The sequence below is a fragment of the Podarcis vaucheri genome (genome assembly GCF_965113315.1).
Source record: "Podarcis vaucheri genome assembly, chromosome: 3".
NCBI lineage: Eukaryota > Metazoa > Chordata > Lepidosauria > Squamata > Lacertidae > Podarcis > Podarcis vaucheri.
The window spans coordinates 108,254,323-108,273,900 of record NC_138761.1 but is presented as its reverse complement, the minus strand read 5'-3'; the positions used below and the strand labels follow the sequence as shown (position 1 = coordinate 108,273,900).

The following is a 19,578-nucleotide window of genomic DNA, read 5'->3' as shown; positions in this document are numbered from 1 at the left end:
AATCATTGCATTGTCAGGGGGTGCAAAATGTTCAGTGAGTATCATTAATCAGATAAGAGCCGTCTGGTAATAACTCACGTAAAGTGCAAGCCTACACAGTGTCTACTCAAAAGTAAGTGCCATTGAGTTCAGTCGAGCTTACTCCCATATAAGGATTGCAGCTTTAGTTATCTAGAGAAAACCCATTCTGTAGTTTATACTGTCACTGACTGAATTAGATATGTCAATATCTGAATTTAAATTAAAGACAGGCATAGGCCATAGGGTTTAAAGTTCAGGCTACAAGGGGAAAGTTGGCCAGTTTGACGCTTTTTAACTTCCAGTTGGTAGACTTAGCCGTATATTTGCAATATTCAATGTTTAAACTTTGACACTGTTTCAGATCGGCTCTGGGCAACATGTTATTCAATATTACCAATTTATTCAAGACTGCCTATTCATTATACCGAATAAAATTATTCAGTAGATGCTAAGAGATGTGAGGAAGAATGAGAGCCCTTCAAAGGGTTATTGGAATTTGAAACAGAGTATTATAATTGGTTATGCTTTCCATTTCTATAAGTTATGATTATTTTATTGCTTGTTGTAAATTTATTCATGATGATCTGATAATGGGAATTTTTGTATACTCAGAGACATTATTTATATTATACCATATGTAAGGACATGGCTAGTTTTAATGGTGAATGTTGAAATGCTGTAATTTATTTGTCTATCAAATTAGAGATATGTTTATATTTTTAATTTAGTTAAAAAGGAAAAAAATTAGTCACCAGTGATGTAATACCTTCATCACAAAATCCTTGTTCATTTATAACATTTATGTGTTATAAATAACACATTTTTGTGTTTCCCTTTCAAAACAAGTTTGCTGAAGGCATCTTACATATTTGTTTGTTTCCCCTGCTTTTCCTCCAAAAAGCTCAAGGCTTCGTACATGGTTCCATCTTTCCAGCTCTTATTTTATCTTCACAACATCTCTGCAAGGTAGACTAGAATGAGATTAATCAACTAGTGCTATTGTTGGCTTAACAGTAGGGATAATTTCAGTTGGTGGAGTCAAATCTTAATTTGTGGAGGCTGAAAGTCAAGGTCACACAGTTGCTCCATTTAAAAAAAAGATGAATTGGTTATTTTATTCATGGGTTTCTGCAATAAGGATTTGAAAAGGAAATATTAATGATTGCCTGTCCATCTAAGCCCATGTGTGCTGGTTTATTCAGAGTCAGAGAGCCTGACCGCATCCTTTTACATCCACAAACATTGATCCTCTGTATTAGCATGTGAATATTGAAATATTGTAGGGATGCTCGCTGTCCGTTCCCGTCTAAAAATAAGCTGAAATGTTTGTTGCAAGCCTGTCGGGAGAACTATGTTAAACCAATATTCATTATTCGCTGTGGAAAAGCATCAATAGCATCCCTGGTGTAAGCACATTAATTAGCTGGTTGGGTGGCTCGCATTGCGTCAGGGTGAATTTTCCAGTGCCTTCCCGAGATACTGTTTATGAAAAGAAACAAATAATATTGAAGCATCTCTTCATCTGCACATTGTGATGTCTATAAATAGTTGTTTTCAGCTTCTTCTTGACAAGAGTTTAAATATTCAATATAAGCTTGGAAATATTTTTTTAATGAAAAACAGCTGGGGGGGAGTAGGAGGCTTGTTTAAAATTAGAAATAAAAATGTGTTTCCCCTTTCAGTAGGGAAATGATATATTTATTATATGTGTTGATAATTACAAGTGCACAAGACTGTGCCCAGGCAGTGGTGGTTGAGCCCACAATGTTTTTTCCCTAATGGACAAATGAGGATGGGGCTAAAGTTGCCAACTCTTTCTTGGCAGGGCCTTCGTGCGTTTAAGGTCTGCATGACTAGGCACACACACACACACACACACACACACACACACACACACACAAATTGGCAATCTAAATAATAAGAGAAGTAAATTCTATTTTGAGAGAAAGTTTCAGCTGTTGAATTAATGCCTTCCATCAAAGGTGCAGGAGCCATTGCAGGGGCAGAGGAGAAAAAAACAGACAGCACTAAGTTGTACGACTTGGAAAAGGGGGCATCATTATGCAACGATATTATGCCCCTTCCCTCTACCCCACTAGGGCCAATATCCACCTGCCATGAAAGGTAGAGCTACTGTTAGATTACTTCCTGGGTGGCTCACATGACCAATCTGCTTTCGTTTTTAATGCATAGTGCTATTAGAATTGCACTGGGTGGGTTATTGGGGTATTGCTTTTGGTTTGCTTTTAATGTTGTGGTCTTGTTGTGAACCACCCTTAGATATCTGGGTATAGGGCGGTGTATAAGTTGAATTAATAATAATAATAATAATAATAACAACAACAACAACAACAACAACTGTTTGCTTTGCCAGTAAAAAGCAATGTACATTGTTGTTTGGTTAGGCATCTTACACTTTTATTTGCTGCCAGATCCCAAATCTCTTTAAAAGAATTGTGTTTTAATGTTGTAACCCACCGTGGGACCTTGGGGTAAAAGGCAGGTTAATAATAATAATAGGAATCAATGTACTGGCAGGGAGGGGTACAGCGGTCAGCACGTGTGAATAATGTAGAGCATCTTCACTTAGCTGTTACGTTAGATTTACCAGATGTGGCAAACTCCTTGAAGACTTGGGTGGAAGAGGGAATTTCAGCGGGTGCCATGGCAAGCTACTACACCAGCCCAAATGCCCTCCCTTCTTCTTCACAGCCCTTCTGATTGGTGGCTCACACACTGGATGGGATTAACAGAAGAGGCACCTGTATTGACTGAGACCTGCATGCAAGAGCTGGCCATTTTGCTACGAGTAATACCCACCTGGGGGACGCAGGTGGTGCTGTGGGTTAAACCACAGAGCCTAGGACTTGCCGATCAGAAGGTCGGTGGTTCGAATCCCTGTGACGGGGTGAGCTCCCATTGCTTGGTCCCTGCTCTTGCTAACCTAGCAGTTTGAAAGCACATCAAAGTGCAAGTAGATAAATAGGTACCACTCTGGCGGGAAGGTAAATGGTGTTTCCGTGCGCTGCTCTGGTTCGCTAGAAGCGGCTTAGTCAAGCTGGCCACATGACCCGGAAGCTGTACGCCGGCTCCCTCGGCCAATAAAGCGAGATGAGCACCGCAACCCCAGAGTTGGCCACGACTGGACCTAATGGTCAGGGGTCCCTTTACCCTTTACGTTTAATACCCACCTGGAGCCACTGGTTCACATCGTTGAGTGATTTCTTGCTGTTCCATCAGTCTGCGGAGGGTTTGGTCCATTTGGGTGCTGTGTCACCAAACCCAGTCTGCCATTTGCTAGCCTTCTTGCTTCCTCTGTCTCAGTGCTGCCCCTGGCAGAACTCATCGGGGAACAGGATGCAAGTCAAAATCCAAATAGTACCTCAGATTAAGAACTTTGCTTCAGGATGAGAACAGAAATCGTGCAGCGGCGGCACGGCAGGCCCCATTAGCTAAAGTGGTACCTCAGGTTAAGAACGGACCTCCAGAACAAATTAAGTTCTTAACCTGAGGTACCACTGTATCCTCAAGTGTTCAATACAGTTCTGTTGAAACTGACATCAAAATTATTTCCTCAGGGTAGAAAAACCCTGAGCGTTTCCTTCTTCCTTGGTCTCTTGAGGCAGCTATCAAGAGGCTTTATTGAGTTTCAGAAGGTGAACATTAAACCAGCTCTTTAACATTTGGCAGATTTCAAGAACTGCTGTGTTGTTGCTCCACTGTTTCTGTCTGGGACATGCATTTGTATGAAAAGGATCGAACAGTTCAGACAGAACACTCAAGTTGTAAATATCTCAGAAAAAGAAATTTTAATGAATGTTCTGCTTTCTTGCCCTTTCAAGTTATGTACTGTAGAAGTATCACTGTACTGTACCTGTATGTTCATAACTGGAAACCATGTTCGACGGTTGCCCTTTCTTTCTTGGTCCATGGCACATTGGGTTGAGGAGAATTTTATGGCTTCAGCTTAGACACTTGTAAGTTGAATTCCCAGGAACTCCAAGTCTTAAAAGCTGCATCTCATATGGTACAGCCCTGTGCATGTTTGCCCACAAAACTCTCTGGGCATGCTCCCAGATAAGTGTGCCTAAGATTGTATTGATAACATATGCAGTTTAAGTGCTTTTTTTTTTTTTTTGCATTTACTCATATCTATAATTTGAACGGACTAGTTGAGTATGTAATCAATGAACTGGCACTATGAGGTTTTTGTCTGCAATTAACAATGTTCAAATAGGAGATCACACTGAAAGCACAAATGGCCCATGAGATGAATATTATCCCTTTCATCTAGTGTTTATTTTTCAGCGAATTTCCTGATGAAAGACAGGGTTTCATAAAACCTATATGCCTGCTCCCTGCCTTCCCGTCTGCATTTATCATTCCCCTTATTTGATCGAGTCTCTGATCCTGGATTTGTCTGCATTCGCCTTTATCAAAAGTGTAAGGAAACTTCAATAAGAAGACAATCGGCTGCTTCCCTGCCCTTGCCAATCATAGCTTTTTTGTGTATCATGTCTAGATTAGAAGACAGAACGCCACATTCACCCTCTAGTCCTTACTAGTTGAGGAGAGATGCAGATGATGACTAGCATCTATTACAGTGGTACCTTGGGTTACAGACGCTTCAGGTTACAGACTCCGCTAACCCAAAAATAGTACCTTGGGTTAAGAACTTTGCTTCAGGATGAGAACAGAAATCGCGCGGCGGCAGCAGCAGGACGCCCCATTAGCTAAAGCGGTACCTCAGGTTAAGAACGGACCTCCAGAACGAATTAAGTTCTTAACCTGAGGTACCACTGTATACTGGATGCTTTGTGATGCTGCAGGCCACTGAAATAATACATTCTTTCCCCCAGAGAATTCTGGGTACTGTAGTTTACCCCACCCCCACAGTGTGAAAATTCCCAGCAACCCTTAGCCCACTACAGTACCCAGCATTCTTTGAGATGGGGAATGTATATCGAATGTACTTTAAAGATATATTGTGGATGCAGCCCAACGAGAATGAAGCAAGTGTTAAGTCTGATTGAGAACAATGGATACAGTCCAGCCAATTCACTGGTTTCCATGGGACGGATGTGCAATGCAATCCTAGGCATAGAAGTAAAATTCACATTTCCCACAATATTCAGTGGGACATGCTCTCAGATAATAAGCGAGAGTAAGGTATCCGGCTGCAGTAGCTTTCTTACTGATATCAGTAAGGTGAATCTTCCCCATTGTTTGCAGTGCAAAGCCAATATGGTGACCCTCCTTCCCAACCCCGGTGAAGTTTTGTCAGGTATCACCTGCATCCAAATTTTCCCTCACATAAAATTCAGTGACCCCCCTGAATTTCACTCTCTCTCTCTCTCTCTCTCTCTCTCACACACACACACACACACACCACTTTGCCTGTATACACACAGTGCTTTATACTGAATTTCTGCAGGTTTTTTTCTTTTCCTGTTCATAGCTTTCAGTGATAGCCGGCCCTGAGAAGTGACAAATAAATAATTGGAATAACAACAATTTAGGATTCCAATATATTTCACATCTCAGTTTGATTTTAAGGTGTTATATTGTCTTCAGCAGAGTTTCAAACACGGATATTCAGTGCAGTTAGTGGGTTGGAGGAAAATCAACAACAAAGTCGCATATACTTAGCCCCAACCATTGACGTCATTATCAGAGTAATTGTTTCAGCCATAATGCCCAATGGGACCGCTGGCGAGCATTGCATAAGGGCAAGGCTGCCAGTGTGCTAGCCTATGGCACTGTTTGAGTGCCCTCGGCTTCTCATTGTTCAGATCTAATTAGAGGGCACTGTAATTCAAAATCAATTCATTTCCTGCTGGTTAGTAACTAATTCTCCCATCAGTGTGAGTCAAGAGATTATTTTTGCAGGTTAGAACTTTATTTAAGCTACAGTTGCACCTGAGACCAGCCGTGTGTGCAGGCGATAAACAACAGGCAAGAAGCAGACATCTTTCTCAGCCTTTGGTGTTAGTTAAAAGAAAGGTGCTTTAGTGGAGAGGGAAGGATCTCACATGGGTGATGCACCGTACCTGAACCCTGCAAAGGCAAAGCCTACCGCAGCAATGGCACAGAATAGAGCTATTTAACTTAGGTTGTTGTTTAGTCGTTTAGTCATGTCCGACTCTTCATGACCCCATGGACCAGAGCACGCCAGGCACTCCTGTCTTCCACTGCCTTGGTCAAACTCATGCTGGTAGCTTCAAGAACACTGTCCAACCACCTCATCCTCTGTCGTCCCCTTCTCCTTGTGCCCTCAATCTTTCCCAACATCAGGGTCTTTTCCAGGGAGTCTTCTCTTCTCATGAGGCGGCCAAAGTATTGGAGCCTCAGCTTCAGGATCTGTCCTTCCAGTGAGCACTCCAGGGCTGATTTCCCTAAGAATGGATAGGTTTGATCTTAAGTTACAAAATGGTAAATGTTTCTAAATTGCTTGTATGTAAGGACAAAGATATGGGACGCGGGTGGCGCTGTGGGTTAAACCACAGAGCCTAGGACTTGCCGATCAGAAGGTTGGCGGTTCGAATCCCCACAACGGGGTGAGCTCCCGTTACTCGGTCCTTCTCCTGCCAACCTAGCAGTTCGAAAGCACGTCAAAGTGCAAGTAGATAAATAGGTACTGCTCCGGCAGAAAGGTAAACGGCGTTTCCGTGCGCTGCTCTGGTTTGCCACATGACCCGGAAGCTGTACGCTGGCTCCCTCGGCCAATAAAGCGAGATGAGCGCTGCAACCCCAGTCAGCCATGACTGGACCTAATTGCCAGGGGTCCCTTTACCCCTTTACCTTTAAGACAAAGATGACTTGCTTAAGCTATGCAGTCTAAGCTTGGAGCATCCATCCTAGACCTTCTTACTGGTAGGGTTTGCATGGTGGAAAAGAGAGGGCAAAAACCCTCCCAAGGTGAAAGGTATGCGAGCTTTCTTTGGTCTTAACCTCTTGCTGCATCAATTAGAGTTTAACATCTTGGTTTTATGAGACTGGAGATATCCCCCAGAGAGGGCAAAGACAACTTCTCCCAGAAAACATATCATAACCCCCTTTCTTTTGAGTACAGTGGTACCTTGGTTCTTGAACTTAATCCGTTCTGGGAGTCCATTCGACTACTGAAACCATTCGAAAACACAAGGCGCAGCTTCCAGTTGGCTGCAGGAGCTTCCTGCACTCAAGCAGAAGCCGCGTTGGACGTTCAACTCCGAAAAACGTTCGCAAAGTGGAACACTTAATTCTGGGTTTGCGGCATTCAGGAGCCGATTTGTTCGACGACTAAGCCGTTTGAGAACCAATGTACCACTGTACATGCTTCACTTAATCTAGTGTAGGGGAGTTAGTTTCCTTTCTTTGTTATAATGGATTGTACAAGCCATGTTTTATTAGAAGGGAATGCCTTAGAAGAGGCAGGAGCAAAGGGAATGATTCTTCTGATATTTATGTTATTGATTACGTTTTCCTGTGTTCCGCAAATTTTTAAATTTTCTCAAAGCATTCTACACTGCCGTTTCCCATTTATTCTCATGACAGCCCTGTGAATTTCCTCACATTTTGGAGAATGTGACTGATCCAAAGTGAGTGCCATGGCTGAATAAGTACTTGAACCTGGATTTTCCCTGTCCAGCTCCAGTTCTCTAACTCAGGAGTAGCCAACATGGAAATTTCCAGATGTTATTGGGCTAACAGTAAGGCGAAACTGCTAAGACAGAGACCTGGTGGGTGGTTTCTGGACACGTGTTACCTGCTAACATTTTGCATGTCCTAAAGATAGAGAACATGCACGAAAATATGTTAGCAATCCATGGTTCGTTTAGGGCATCCACTTTTTCTTGGCAAGAGGACTGTGCAGTAAGATTGAAATACAACAGATGCAGCTTCTTTAGTATGACAATGAAGGGCAGGTGGTGGAAACTTCACCTGTTGAATTTGCATAATTCCTGTGGCTGTTTAAAGTTTGGTAGTAATCCAGAAACAGAAAGCTACACCCAATCCACAGCTAACACAAGAGAAAAATATTGTAAAGGGTAGAAGGTGGTGTTTTAAATTTAGACATCTGCTGAGTTTAACAACACATCTTCACAAGTATTCTTTTTTCTGTAGCTCTTTCCAGGTATAATAGATAAGCTTTCCTCTCTTCAGAAGTTCAAAAAAGTCCAGCTATTTTCTAAAAATGAAAGCTATGGGTGTGTCCCCCTCCCCCCAGCACCTTTTTTTTGCTGTGAACCAATTCTGGAAAAAAGGACTTCATTCCCAGGGAAAAGATTTACTTCTTGTTGTTTGAATACTGGAATGATTATGGTCTGGGTGGTCTCAGAAATTTAATTTCTGCAAATTGGTACTGTGTGATCATAACACATTTTCTTCAGAAGGATAGAATTTCAAACTTAGTTTATTCAAAATATTGCACACACAAGCCAACAGATTTAGAGTCATTGCAGCTTGAATTTATAGAGTGTAATCATTAGCATGTTAGCAGTTTCTGCAGAAAATCTAATTCATTAAAGCATTTTCTGAAGAAAAAAACCAATAGCTTTTTTCTTCTTCTCCCAGTAGAAATTTTAAAAGTGTGACTTTAAGCACGACAGGTAGTAGTTTAATCATGTTAGCATTATTTAAACACATTGCTTTTGTTCATTAATTAGTGCAGCTTCCAGCTTTGCTTAGTTTTACTGTGTACTTTGGCTGCTTGTGATTTTTTTTTTTTTAAATGCGGCATCATGTGCTGCTAGATGGTGAGCCCAGTCCGATAATCCTCAATCTGCTCAGGGCTGAGTTGGATCTGCCCTTTCATATATAGATATTAGACGGGATAAAGGTACCCCTGCCCATCAGGGCCAGTTGTGTCCGACTCTAGGGTTGCGCGCTCATCACGCTCAAGAGGACGGGAGCCAGTGCTGTCCGAAGACACTTCCGGGTCACATGGCCAGCGTGACTAAACTGCATCTGGCGAGCCAGCACCAGCGCAGCACACGGAAACGCCGTTTACCTTCCCGCTAGAAAGCAGTCCCTATTTATCTACTTGCACTTAGGGGTGCTTTCGAACTGCTAGGTAGGCAGGAACTGGGACCGAACGACGGGAGCTCACCCCGCCGCGGGGATTCGAACCAGCAACCTTTCGATCGGGAGGTCCTAGGCTCTGTGGTTTAACCCACAGCGCCACCCGCGTCCCTATATTAGACGGGATGCATAGCCTTAATAAAAAAGCAGTGCAACAAACAGTAAACTGTGGACATCCGATGTTTACAGATGCAAACCCCATGTACTTCATTCAGCATCTGAGATCTCACTATGGGTCTCTTCCCTTCCCCAGCCAAGGTTTTTTTGTAGTGAGACTCCAAATTCCATCACTCCCAATGATCAGGGAAGATGGAGCTCATCTGAACGGCCAGCGTTTCCCAACCCCAGCTCAACTCTGTTGACCTCTCTGAATTCCCCAATAAAAGAATAGCAGGGTTGACACTTTGAAACAAATTAATCCCTTTTATACCCATGTTTAAGATATTGGGAATCCCCAGGCTAACTGGAATTCCAGGCACAAAGTGTTTGCATACGAGCGTGATACTTCCATTTATAGTATGCGACCATCCTCCGAGGCAGTCTCAGCTGGCAGTGAAATCACCAATTTCCACTTCGTGTGAATGTTTGCGCCGAAAGATAGCAAGATACAAAATCATTTCCCGCTCACTTGATTAAGTTGATTAAGAGAATTATCTCAGTTGGCAGTTTTTTTGTTTGTTTCAAGAGGGTTAGGGAAATTACCTACCCATTGATTTTTCTTGTGGAAACCTAATCGCAGGTATTGGTGTGTGAATACAGATGTGAATATGTTATTTATAAGAGTGAGCAAAAAAATTAATTAGAAGAATATTTTTTACACAATCCCAGTATTGGAGAGGGGGGATCCACTCTAGGTTCAGGAATCAGCTATGAGATCAAAAACCTAAGGTTTATTATTGTTACACCTGAAACTGGAAGACTTCGTTTTTCACTGAGAGCATTTGAGATGCTTGTCATTAGATATTTCCCTGCCCGTTATACCACATGGCGTTCCAACTTTGCCAGTTTAATGTTAGTGCACGTGAGCAGGATTAAAAATGAACCTATTTTTGTTTGCAGGTGACTTATTTTTAAAAATTGTGCCTGGACCTTTGCACAGACATGGCAAGGCAGATCCCTGTGGGCAGTAACCCGTTGTTGTGGTTCGAGGACCCGACCCCCGCAAAGTAAAATGAAGACACAGGGACACGTGATATAAGGTTAATGGGCTAGAAAAGGCCACAACTTTATTGATTACAGCAATGAAAAGGTATTGGCTTAGGCATTGGATCGCAAAACAAGTGGGTTTATTCACCAGGGGTTCATCACCTGTTGATGCTAATCCAACTATAGGCTCACCCCTGATGTCACCGCGGGTCGTGCCATGGCCTCCCGCCAAGCAGGCTTCGGACGGAATACACGACCGCCAGATTCCTTTACCGGAATACCCCTATAAATTGAAGGCATAGGCGATGGCCACACCTAGCACTTCGACACACCACAACACATTATTCCAATGCCTAACCGCCACCCGAGCCAAAGGCTCGCCGCCAATACCTTCAAAGCTGCACAGGACGACGAAGAGAAATGAGGCCGGGGAGAGGCTGGCACTGTAGCATAAAGGCTGCTGGACACGCCCCCCCATGGCACCTGGTTGGGCGGCCACCGGGGGGGGGCGTGAGTGCCAGCCAGGTGAGCTGGAGGCAGGGGGCAACGCCCCCTGCTAGGAGCGGTGTTCGGGCTCCCGCCCACAACCACTCCCCTCTCTTTCAGGGAGGAGAGTCTTTACTTGCTCATTCAATTGCTTCCTATACCCACTTAACTGTAAGCGCAGCCCAGCTCTTTGGCTTCCCTATTTTCTGCGCTCTCTCTCTCTCCAGAAGTGAGGGAAAGCTGCAGGCAGGAGCGATTAGAACAGGAATGGGGAACCTGTACCCCTTCAGGTGTGTCTCTTTTGTAGGAAACATATACAGTGGTACCTCAGGTTACATACGCTTCAGGTTACAGACTCCGCTAACCCAGAAATAGTGCTTCTGGTTAAGAACTTTGCTTCAGGATGAGAACAGAAATCGGGCTCCAGCGGCACGGCAGCAGCGGGAGGCCCCGTTAGCTAAAGTGGTGCTTCAGGTTAAGAACAGTTTCAGGTTAAGAACGGACCTCCGGAACAAATTAAGTACTTAAGCCGAGGTACCACTGTACTCTTTTTAGGCGTTCTGCGTTTTCCAATTTTTGGACTATAGCTTTCAGCATCCCTGGTCATTGCCCATGCTCACTGGGGCTGATGGGAAAGTTAGTCTGGGAACATCTGGAAGGCCACAGGGCCCCTATCCTTGAGTTAGAGAATACTTGAAAGGCAGGCAGCACAATTGCCAGGTCTCTTCCTGACAGGGCCCCCGGTGATTTTAACAGCCGCATGGTAGGCAGAAAATTGAAACCGGGACAGCATTTCCTCTCACGAGGGTGCCACAGCAGAAAAGGCTACGTCTGTTGACGTTCTGCCTGCCATGTGGTTTTTCATGGCACACAACTTTGGGGGAATTGTGGTAACTCTGCATGAGTGTCTTCTGCCTATTTCACTGGATTCACATACAGTGGCACCTCGGGTTAAGTACTTAATTCATTCCGGAGGTCTGTTCTTAACCTGAAACTGTTCTTAACCTGAAACACCACTTTAGCTAATGGGGCCTCCCGCTGCCACTGTGCCACCGGAGCACGATTTCTGTTCTCATCAAAGCAAAGTTCTTAACCCGAGGTACTATTTCTGGGTTAGTGGAGTCTATAACCTGAAGCGTATGTAACCCGAGGTACCACTGTATTCCATTTACAGCTCTCTGAAAAGAGTTGCGGAGGACACCTTCAGAAGTGTAAGTAGTAGTATCTCGTATCAGTTTGAGCCTATGCACACAAGCGGCAACAGAGCCCAAGGTGTTACTTTATTTCAGCAAATACTCCTTCTCGTGCTAATACGATACATGTCAACATGCCTTGGCTTTTCATTATCAGCTTGAATGGAGCTAGCAACAAACTACTCTAAAGCACACTCCCCACCCCAAAGAATTAAGAGTTAAGAATTACCCATCCCTAGAAGGGTGCCCAGGGACGCGGGTGGCGCTGTGGGTTAAACCACAGAGCCTAGGACTTGCTGATCAAAAGTCAGCGGTTCGAATCCCCGCGACGGGGTGAGCTCCCGTTGCTCGGTCCCTGCTCCTGCCAACCTAGCAGTTCGAAAGCACGTCAAAAGTGGAAGTAGATAAATAGGTACCGCTCCAGCGGGAAGGTAAACGGTGTTTCCGTGAGCTACTCTGGTTTGCCAGAAGCAGCTTAGTCATGCTGGCCACATGACCCGGAAGCTGTACACCGGCTCCCTTAGCCAATAAAGCAAGATGAGCACCGCAACCCCAGAGTTGGTTACGACTGGACCTAATGGTCAGGGGACCCTTTACCTTTAGAAGGGCTCCCAGGCCGTTTTCCCATGAGGTCCAGTGCAGAGTGAGCCTATTTATTAAAACAAGGCAATGCCCAGGTCTGTTAACTCATTCAGAGATGCAACAGGACAGTGTCTTCCGAGTCTGTGCGCTGGGAATTGTTCAGTCACATCTGCAGCAGAAATGGGACAACCATACCCATCCTCCAAACTGGGAGGAAAGACGACCAGAGCAGTGGGTAGGTGCATTCTGCTCAGAGCAGCTTCACCTTATTTATTTAGCTCATTTATATTCTACTTTTCCTCCAATCCAGGTTGTTCAGAGCAAACCTTCATCTCCAACCCCTTTTTATGTCCCTCGTAGATTTGACCCGATAGGTACTGACTGGCTCAAAGCAAGGGCGCATCTGCACTAGACATTAAAAGCAGTTATCATGCCACATTAAACAGTCATGGCTTCCCCACCAGAGAAGAACTGGAACCATACTTGGTTAAGGGTTCTGAGAGTATTGTCCTCATGGGACTACAACTCCCAGAGCTCCATGAATATAAACTGTTAAACCACTCTTGAGAACTGTAGGAAAATAGGGGTTGCCTAAAAAAAAGGGACGCGGGTGGCGCTATGGGTTAAACCACAGAGCCTAGGACTTACCGATCAGGTCGGCAGTTCGAATCCCCGCAACGGGGTGAGCTCCCGTTGCTCAGTCCCAGCTCCTAGCAGTTTGAAAGCACGTCAAAGTGCAAGTAGATAAATAGGTACCGCTCCAGCGGGAATGTAAACCGTGTTTCCGTGCTCTGCTCTGGTTTGCCAGAAGCGGCTTAGTCATGCTGGCCACATGACCTGGAAGTGGTACGCCGGCTCCCTCGGCTAATAAAAAGCGAGATGAGTGCCGCAACCCCAGAGTCGGTCACGACTGGACCTAATGGTCAGGGGTCCCTTTACCTTTTTAACTTTCGCTACCGTTAACCAACCACAGTTCCCAGAATTCTTTGAGGGAAGCCACGGCTGATACCGCTTTAAATGTGTACAGCAGATGGGATCCCAGGGAGGTGCATGGTTAAAATTCGGACTCCCAAGTCCTACCCCAATGCTCTAACCATTACTCCACACTGTCACCGAAACACAGGAAGAATTGCACGTATTTTTAACAGCTCCCATGGCTACATTACAGAGCTAGTTACAAAATGAGTTGCCCTCCTTTTCCTGACCCCCTCCCCAATAGGAGAATGACCTAATTATATCCCCCCTGGGACGGACCTACAGTGCATGCACATTCACTCTCTGATGCAGGATTAACTAGTTCTAGGTAAACCTACGCATTAACTGTAATGCACCATGCGCTACTTTGCTGACAATTTTTATGAATGTTCTTAGTCCTGGCATCCCTCTGTCTGCTTCTCCTCATCCCATCACAACTAATTATGGTGTACAAGAGAATGTCGTAATTAAGGTAAGGGGACCCCTGACCATTAGGTCCAGTCGTGGCCAACTCTGGGGTTGCGGCGCTCATCTCGCTTTATTGGCCAAGGGAGCCAGCGTACAGCTTCCAGGTCATGTGGCCAGCATGACTAAGATGCTTCTGGTGAACCAGAGCAGCGCACGGAAACGCCGTTTACCTTCCCACCGGAGCAGTACCTATTTATCTACTTGCACTTTGACGTGTTTTCGAACTGCTAGGTTGGCAGGAGCAGGGACCGAGCAACGGGAACTCACCCCGTTGCGGGGTTTCGAACCGCCGACCTTCTGATTGGCAAGTCCTAGGCTCTGTGGTTTAACCCACATCAATATAAAGCTGGCATTTGGGACCATGACTAACTGAATCAAAAGTTTTGCTTTTGCCAGCTTGCCTCCATTTTGTCCCCAATTCTGTCTCTTGGTCTGCCATCTTCTCTAACTGCCTAGCTGACAAGGGTTGGCATTCAAGGACAGGGAAAGGTCAAAGTCACCTTTTCACTCTCCGCTGCCTGTCTGGTCTTTTGGCTCCACTCTCTTTATCCTGAGTTCCTCCTCTGTCTTGTTCCAGCTTGGATTCAGCCTTGGCTCGCTGGTACTCAAACAGACAATCTCCCTCCCTTTTAGAATAGCCTTTTCTGGCAACGCATTGATCTCTGCTGCGTTTTCCCTCCCATGGAACTCTACAAGGACGATCCACTGCCCAAACCAAAGATCCTAATGCTACCCACACTCTGCTAATTTATAAATCTTTCTAGGTTTTAGGCCGGCTCTGCTGGATTGTCTTTTCAGCAGAAACAGAGCCAAAAAGGCCACAGAGTAAGGAGGTTTTCCTAGTAGCAGGTCTAACTTCCTTCTGTCAGTCTTGTTCCTGAAGGGTTTACTTTCTGAACAGAAATAGGTTTCAGAAATGCAGTCACATGCCATGAGCAAGCATTGTTGCGTAGTAGTCATACCTCAGGTTGCAAACGCTGCGGATTGCGCATTTTCAGGTTACGGAACAGGTTACTTCCAGGTTACGGAACAGGTTACTTCCAGGTTTCAGCACTCGTGCATGCACAGAAGTGCTAAATTGCACTTTGCGCATGTGCAGAAGCAACGAATCGTGTCACCTGCGTGCGCAGACACAGCACTGTGGGTTGCGAACGTGCCTCCTGCACGGATCACATTTGCAACCCAAACTATGACTGTATGAATTTTAAAAATATGCTGGTGTGTGTGTGTGTGTGTGAAAGAAGAGACAACAACCGTGAGGAAATTGAAACTACTCCCTTTCCCCTCCTAAGTATAATTTCCATCATGGCAAAGTGCATCCTTCTTAGAAACATTGGGCACCCGTAAGGTGTTTGCTTTAAATGAAAATCACAAATATGGGAGTGGCTTTCATTTTCAAGTAATTAAAAGATGTGTAAAGAGGAAGGCGTTGGACCTATCAGCCTGGTGTGCATGTCATGACGGCCAAACCATGCCTTTGTGCAGACGTGTTAGGATCCTGTGCTCCTCTTCCAGTCCTGCTGTGCTTTCAAGGCTAAGCAATATCTTGATTGCTCCAGGTCGTCATAATATAAAGGAATGGACAAAATGAGACCGGACAAGCAGAAATGGCAAAGGAGAATAAATATAACTTTCTGTTCTCCCTTTGGATAGCCGATATGTAGGCACCCATGAAATTCAAAGCTACAGAAGGTCAGACAGACACACTTTGTCTTCATTTCATAAATGGACAATTTCATGGTTATTAGAATTCATAAGAAGGCCAAAAGGAAAGGAAAAAAGAGAAATGCAGCCCTGATGAAAGCCAATAAGTCTCAGGCTTCTTGGCATAAGATGACAGCAGCTGGAAATAGCTAATTCTGTTTGATTTATAATATTATAAATTCTGCAGGCACTTTATAGAATTAGAGCCAAGATGTCATCTTCAAAGGGACCCAAGGCTACAGACTCAGAAATAGTTTGACTGAAGTCAGCTGAGTTACAGTGGTGTCCAATGGGCAAGAGAGTGAAGCACTGAAAAAACCAAATATTCCAGTAGGGCTAGGGGTGCTTAAGGCCTGGTTCGTACCATGCATTTTATACTTCCAATACACAAAGGTAATAACACAGAGGTTTGCATTGCCTCCTAATACTTTTATTTGTGTTTCATTTTGCAGTTTTTCCCCTACGGAGATGCTTCAAAGTTTGCCCAACATGCCTTTAGAACCTTTGATAAGAATGGCGACGGAACCATTGACTTCAGAGAATTTATCTGCGCACTATCTATCACCTCAAGGGGCAGTTTTGAACAGAAACTAAACTGGGCCTTCAATATGTACGACTTAGATGGAGATGGAAAAATCACAAGAGTGGAGATGCTGGAAATTATAGAGGTGAGATTTTACACACGCCATCATAGAATTGTACAGCTGGAAGGGACCTCAAATTGTCCCATACTGGGGATTGAACCTGCAACCTTGCCATTAGCAGCTCTAAGCAACTGACCTATCCAGGCTGAATGAACACTGAAAGCCTGTTTCCAGTATTCTGTCACACGTGACGTAAGAAACAGCTTTTAAAAAAGAAAACTGTTCTGTGATTAGTTTTATAGTCATGATTATAATGTCAATTCCCTTGGGGCCTTTGTGGGTAAACTGTCAATCCTAAGCATATGTGCTCCAAAGCAGAGTAGACATTCAATTTAGTGACCTTCCTTCTAGTTGATGTGTAGAGTTGTAGCCTAAATAAATTTAACACAGGATGGGGTTAAGAAGATAAGAGCAGGTCTGACCCCCAGTAACTGGCAATGCCAAATGCAGGGCATAGTCACTGAGTGGGCTTCTTAATTTTGTCCTATATACTTGACATCATTAAGTCCCATGAGAAATAGAAAATGCTTCTGCAGTAACTGCAAAACTTGCTCTCTGTTCCTGGCCCTCTCTGGCAGATGCAGCCCCAGTAGTTCTCTCACTGTAGCCTTCCCATTTCCAAAAGCCAAATGTTGAGCATCCCCTAGACATTATCTCTAGTGGTTTGTGAACTTCGCTGCAGAATAGCTGATGCTCATGCAAGATTCTCACTAGCTTATGAACACTATGTAGCAAACATGAAAATACTAGTTGGTATAGCAGATCAGCCTCACATAATGCATTTCATGTTTCCTGCTTAACTCTCTAGTTGAAATCCTTTAAATTTAAAAGTGCAAGACTGCGCAATCACAAGTTAAGTTGCAATGCTATGCCCATTTACTTGTAAATAAGTGCCACTTAACTCAACAGGACTTGCCTCTGAGTGGACATTGTGTTTCAAAGGCCAGGCTAATCGTGCTGGACCTTATGAACTTTTCTTTCTCTCTCTCCCTCTCTCCTCAAGGCCATTTATAAAATGGTGGGCACTGTGATAATGATGAAAATGAACGAAGATGGCCTCACACCGGAGCAAAGAGTGGATAAGATTTTCAGCAAGATGGATAAGAACCATGATGACCAGATCACACTGGATGAATTCAAAGAAGCTGCAAAGAGCGACCCTTCCATTGTATTACTCCTGCAGTGTGACATTCAGAAATGAGCTCATGTAAAAATGCTTTCATGGACTGCACAGAAATTTAAATGTTCCATTCAGTTTGCAGCTATTTCCACACATACACACACACACACAAACAAACAAAACAAACAAAAAAATTGCTTGGACTACCTATCAATGGACTTGCTTCTTGTGTTTGAAACACTTGTGTGCATGAGAATGTCAATTGCTACAGAATTTTAAAAGTATATATTATAAGAAAAAAAATGCCACGATGTGATGTGTGCAATGTCATTTCATGAGTCTTATTCCTCCGATGCCTGTGCAGCACTTCCATGCTGCAATGAACTATATGCTATTTATTGTTCATGTTTTACTGATGCTAGTTCTATGTCTCCTAAACTGGGTAACGTTAGTGACACTGAAAACCCCATGGTAGTGTAAACTGTTCATTAGCAAACATGACACCCTTCTGCTGTATGTAGTGGACAGACAGAGGGAAGCTCCTCAGTTCTTGAGTCTGGTCCAGACATGTGCTCGTACTGTCAGTGAATATTAATGTATTCATTTGCATGACTTTTAGGTTTGCCTTAATTCTTACCTCATTTGCATCCTTTCAACCAGACAAAAAGAGAGAGAGCTATGTCAGAGGAATGAAGTATATGATGAAACCTTCTAAAAAAAGCTAACCCTGCTAAAGTGTTCCCTAAATTGAAAGTTAACATATAAATATATATAATATAAATATATATAAACACATTTAAAATACTGTTTTACTGGAAGTTTAAAAAAGTTTTGTTGGGAGTGTATTAATTTCTGCTTGAAGTTTTCATAAGCTTCCAAAGAGGTTGAAATCAATGTCCCGAAATAAATTTATAACATTTGACTTCTCCTTTGTTTTCTTTTACATGAATAACTTGTCTTTCTTGGGCAGAGAGCATCACCGCGGCTTTCTGTGATTTATAGACTAGTCCACAGAGAAGTCTGTAGAACATTTGGATTTTGAGGCATCTGGGGCCCACGCAAGAAAGCAGATGTATGGCTGCAAGCTTCAGCATTTATGTTCCAATAAAATCACTGAGTTACTTCCAAGGTGTATGAGGAACTTTAACAACCCTGTGCATTACTGCTGAGAAATCAGTCCAGTAAGATTTACTCCCAGGAAAGTGCTATAGGATTGCAACCTAGATAACTTAGATAAAACACAAGTAGCTGAACTGTGGACCAGGTAAGGACTATCACACACAAAAAAATCATTAAGTTTTGGTATGATTCTGCAACATCAGAAAAATGTATCTGAGAAAACCCATGGCGGAGCACTCCTAACCAAAGCTTTCATCGTGGATGCTTTGATATTTTGTGATTTACTTCTTATGGCAAGACCCAAAATTTCAATAGAGGGCACTAACACAGTTTAATTTCACACTGAAGCAAATGGGAGATCCGCCATTGCTAGCACAGGCAGCCCACTTCCAGCCCTCTTACCCAGACCCAGCCACCACACTAGGATTTTGACCCAAACAAGAATCTCTTACATTAGCCATTTTTTGTTTTAAAAGCTAGTACAGTGTAGTTAAAGGGTTCTGGACAAGAACCTGGAAGACTAGGGTTCACATCCTCAGTCATAAAGCTTAGGACCTATCTTACAGAGTTGTTAGGATAAAAAAAAATGGGACGGGGAGAGATGCACACAAAAAACAATGTATGCCTCCTTAAGTTCTTTGAAGGACAGGTGGAATATACATGCAATAAGCAAACCCCACATTCAAGGTCATAGGGAACCAACTTATTAACTTGGCCAATGTGAGACAGGTAGCTTCAGACAGCCAACACAATCTAACAAATGAAATCTTCCTCACCAGTTACTGTCAGATGGGTACATTTTATCATTTATCATTGTAAGAAAGTCAAAGACTTCTGGGAAATGGTTTATAATGAGCTGGGGGTGGGGAGTTAAAGGTAACTTTTACCAAAGAACCAGAAGCCTTTCTATTAGGAATAATAGAGCAGGAGACTGAAAGACCACAAAAAACTATTTATGTATGCAAGCAATGGCTGGCAGAATGATTTTTGCACAGATGGAAAGAAGGAACTGTCCCAAGCAAGGAAGAACGGCCAATAAAGTTAATGGACTATGCAG

At 43.7% G+C, this 19,578-nt stretch overlaps 1 protein-coding gene across 1 annotated transcript in view; it reads left to right on the top strand.

Annotated features, from left to right (window-relative positions):
* The window catches only part of VSNL1 (visinin like 1), a 104,054-nt gene extending 85,730 nt beyond the window's left edge, over window positions 1–18,324 (top strand). Inside the window, exons 3-4 of the mRNA XM_082215695.1 lie at window positions 16,091–16,306; window positions 17,286–18,324. Coding sequence (XP_082071821.1) covers window positions 16,091–16,306; window positions 17,286–17,483 — 414 coding nt within the window. The 3' untranslated portion in view covers window positions 17,484–18,324. The remainder of the gene's footprint in view (window positions 1–16,090; window positions 16,307–17,285) is intronic.
* Window positions 18,325–19,578: the final 1,254 nt, after the last annotated feature.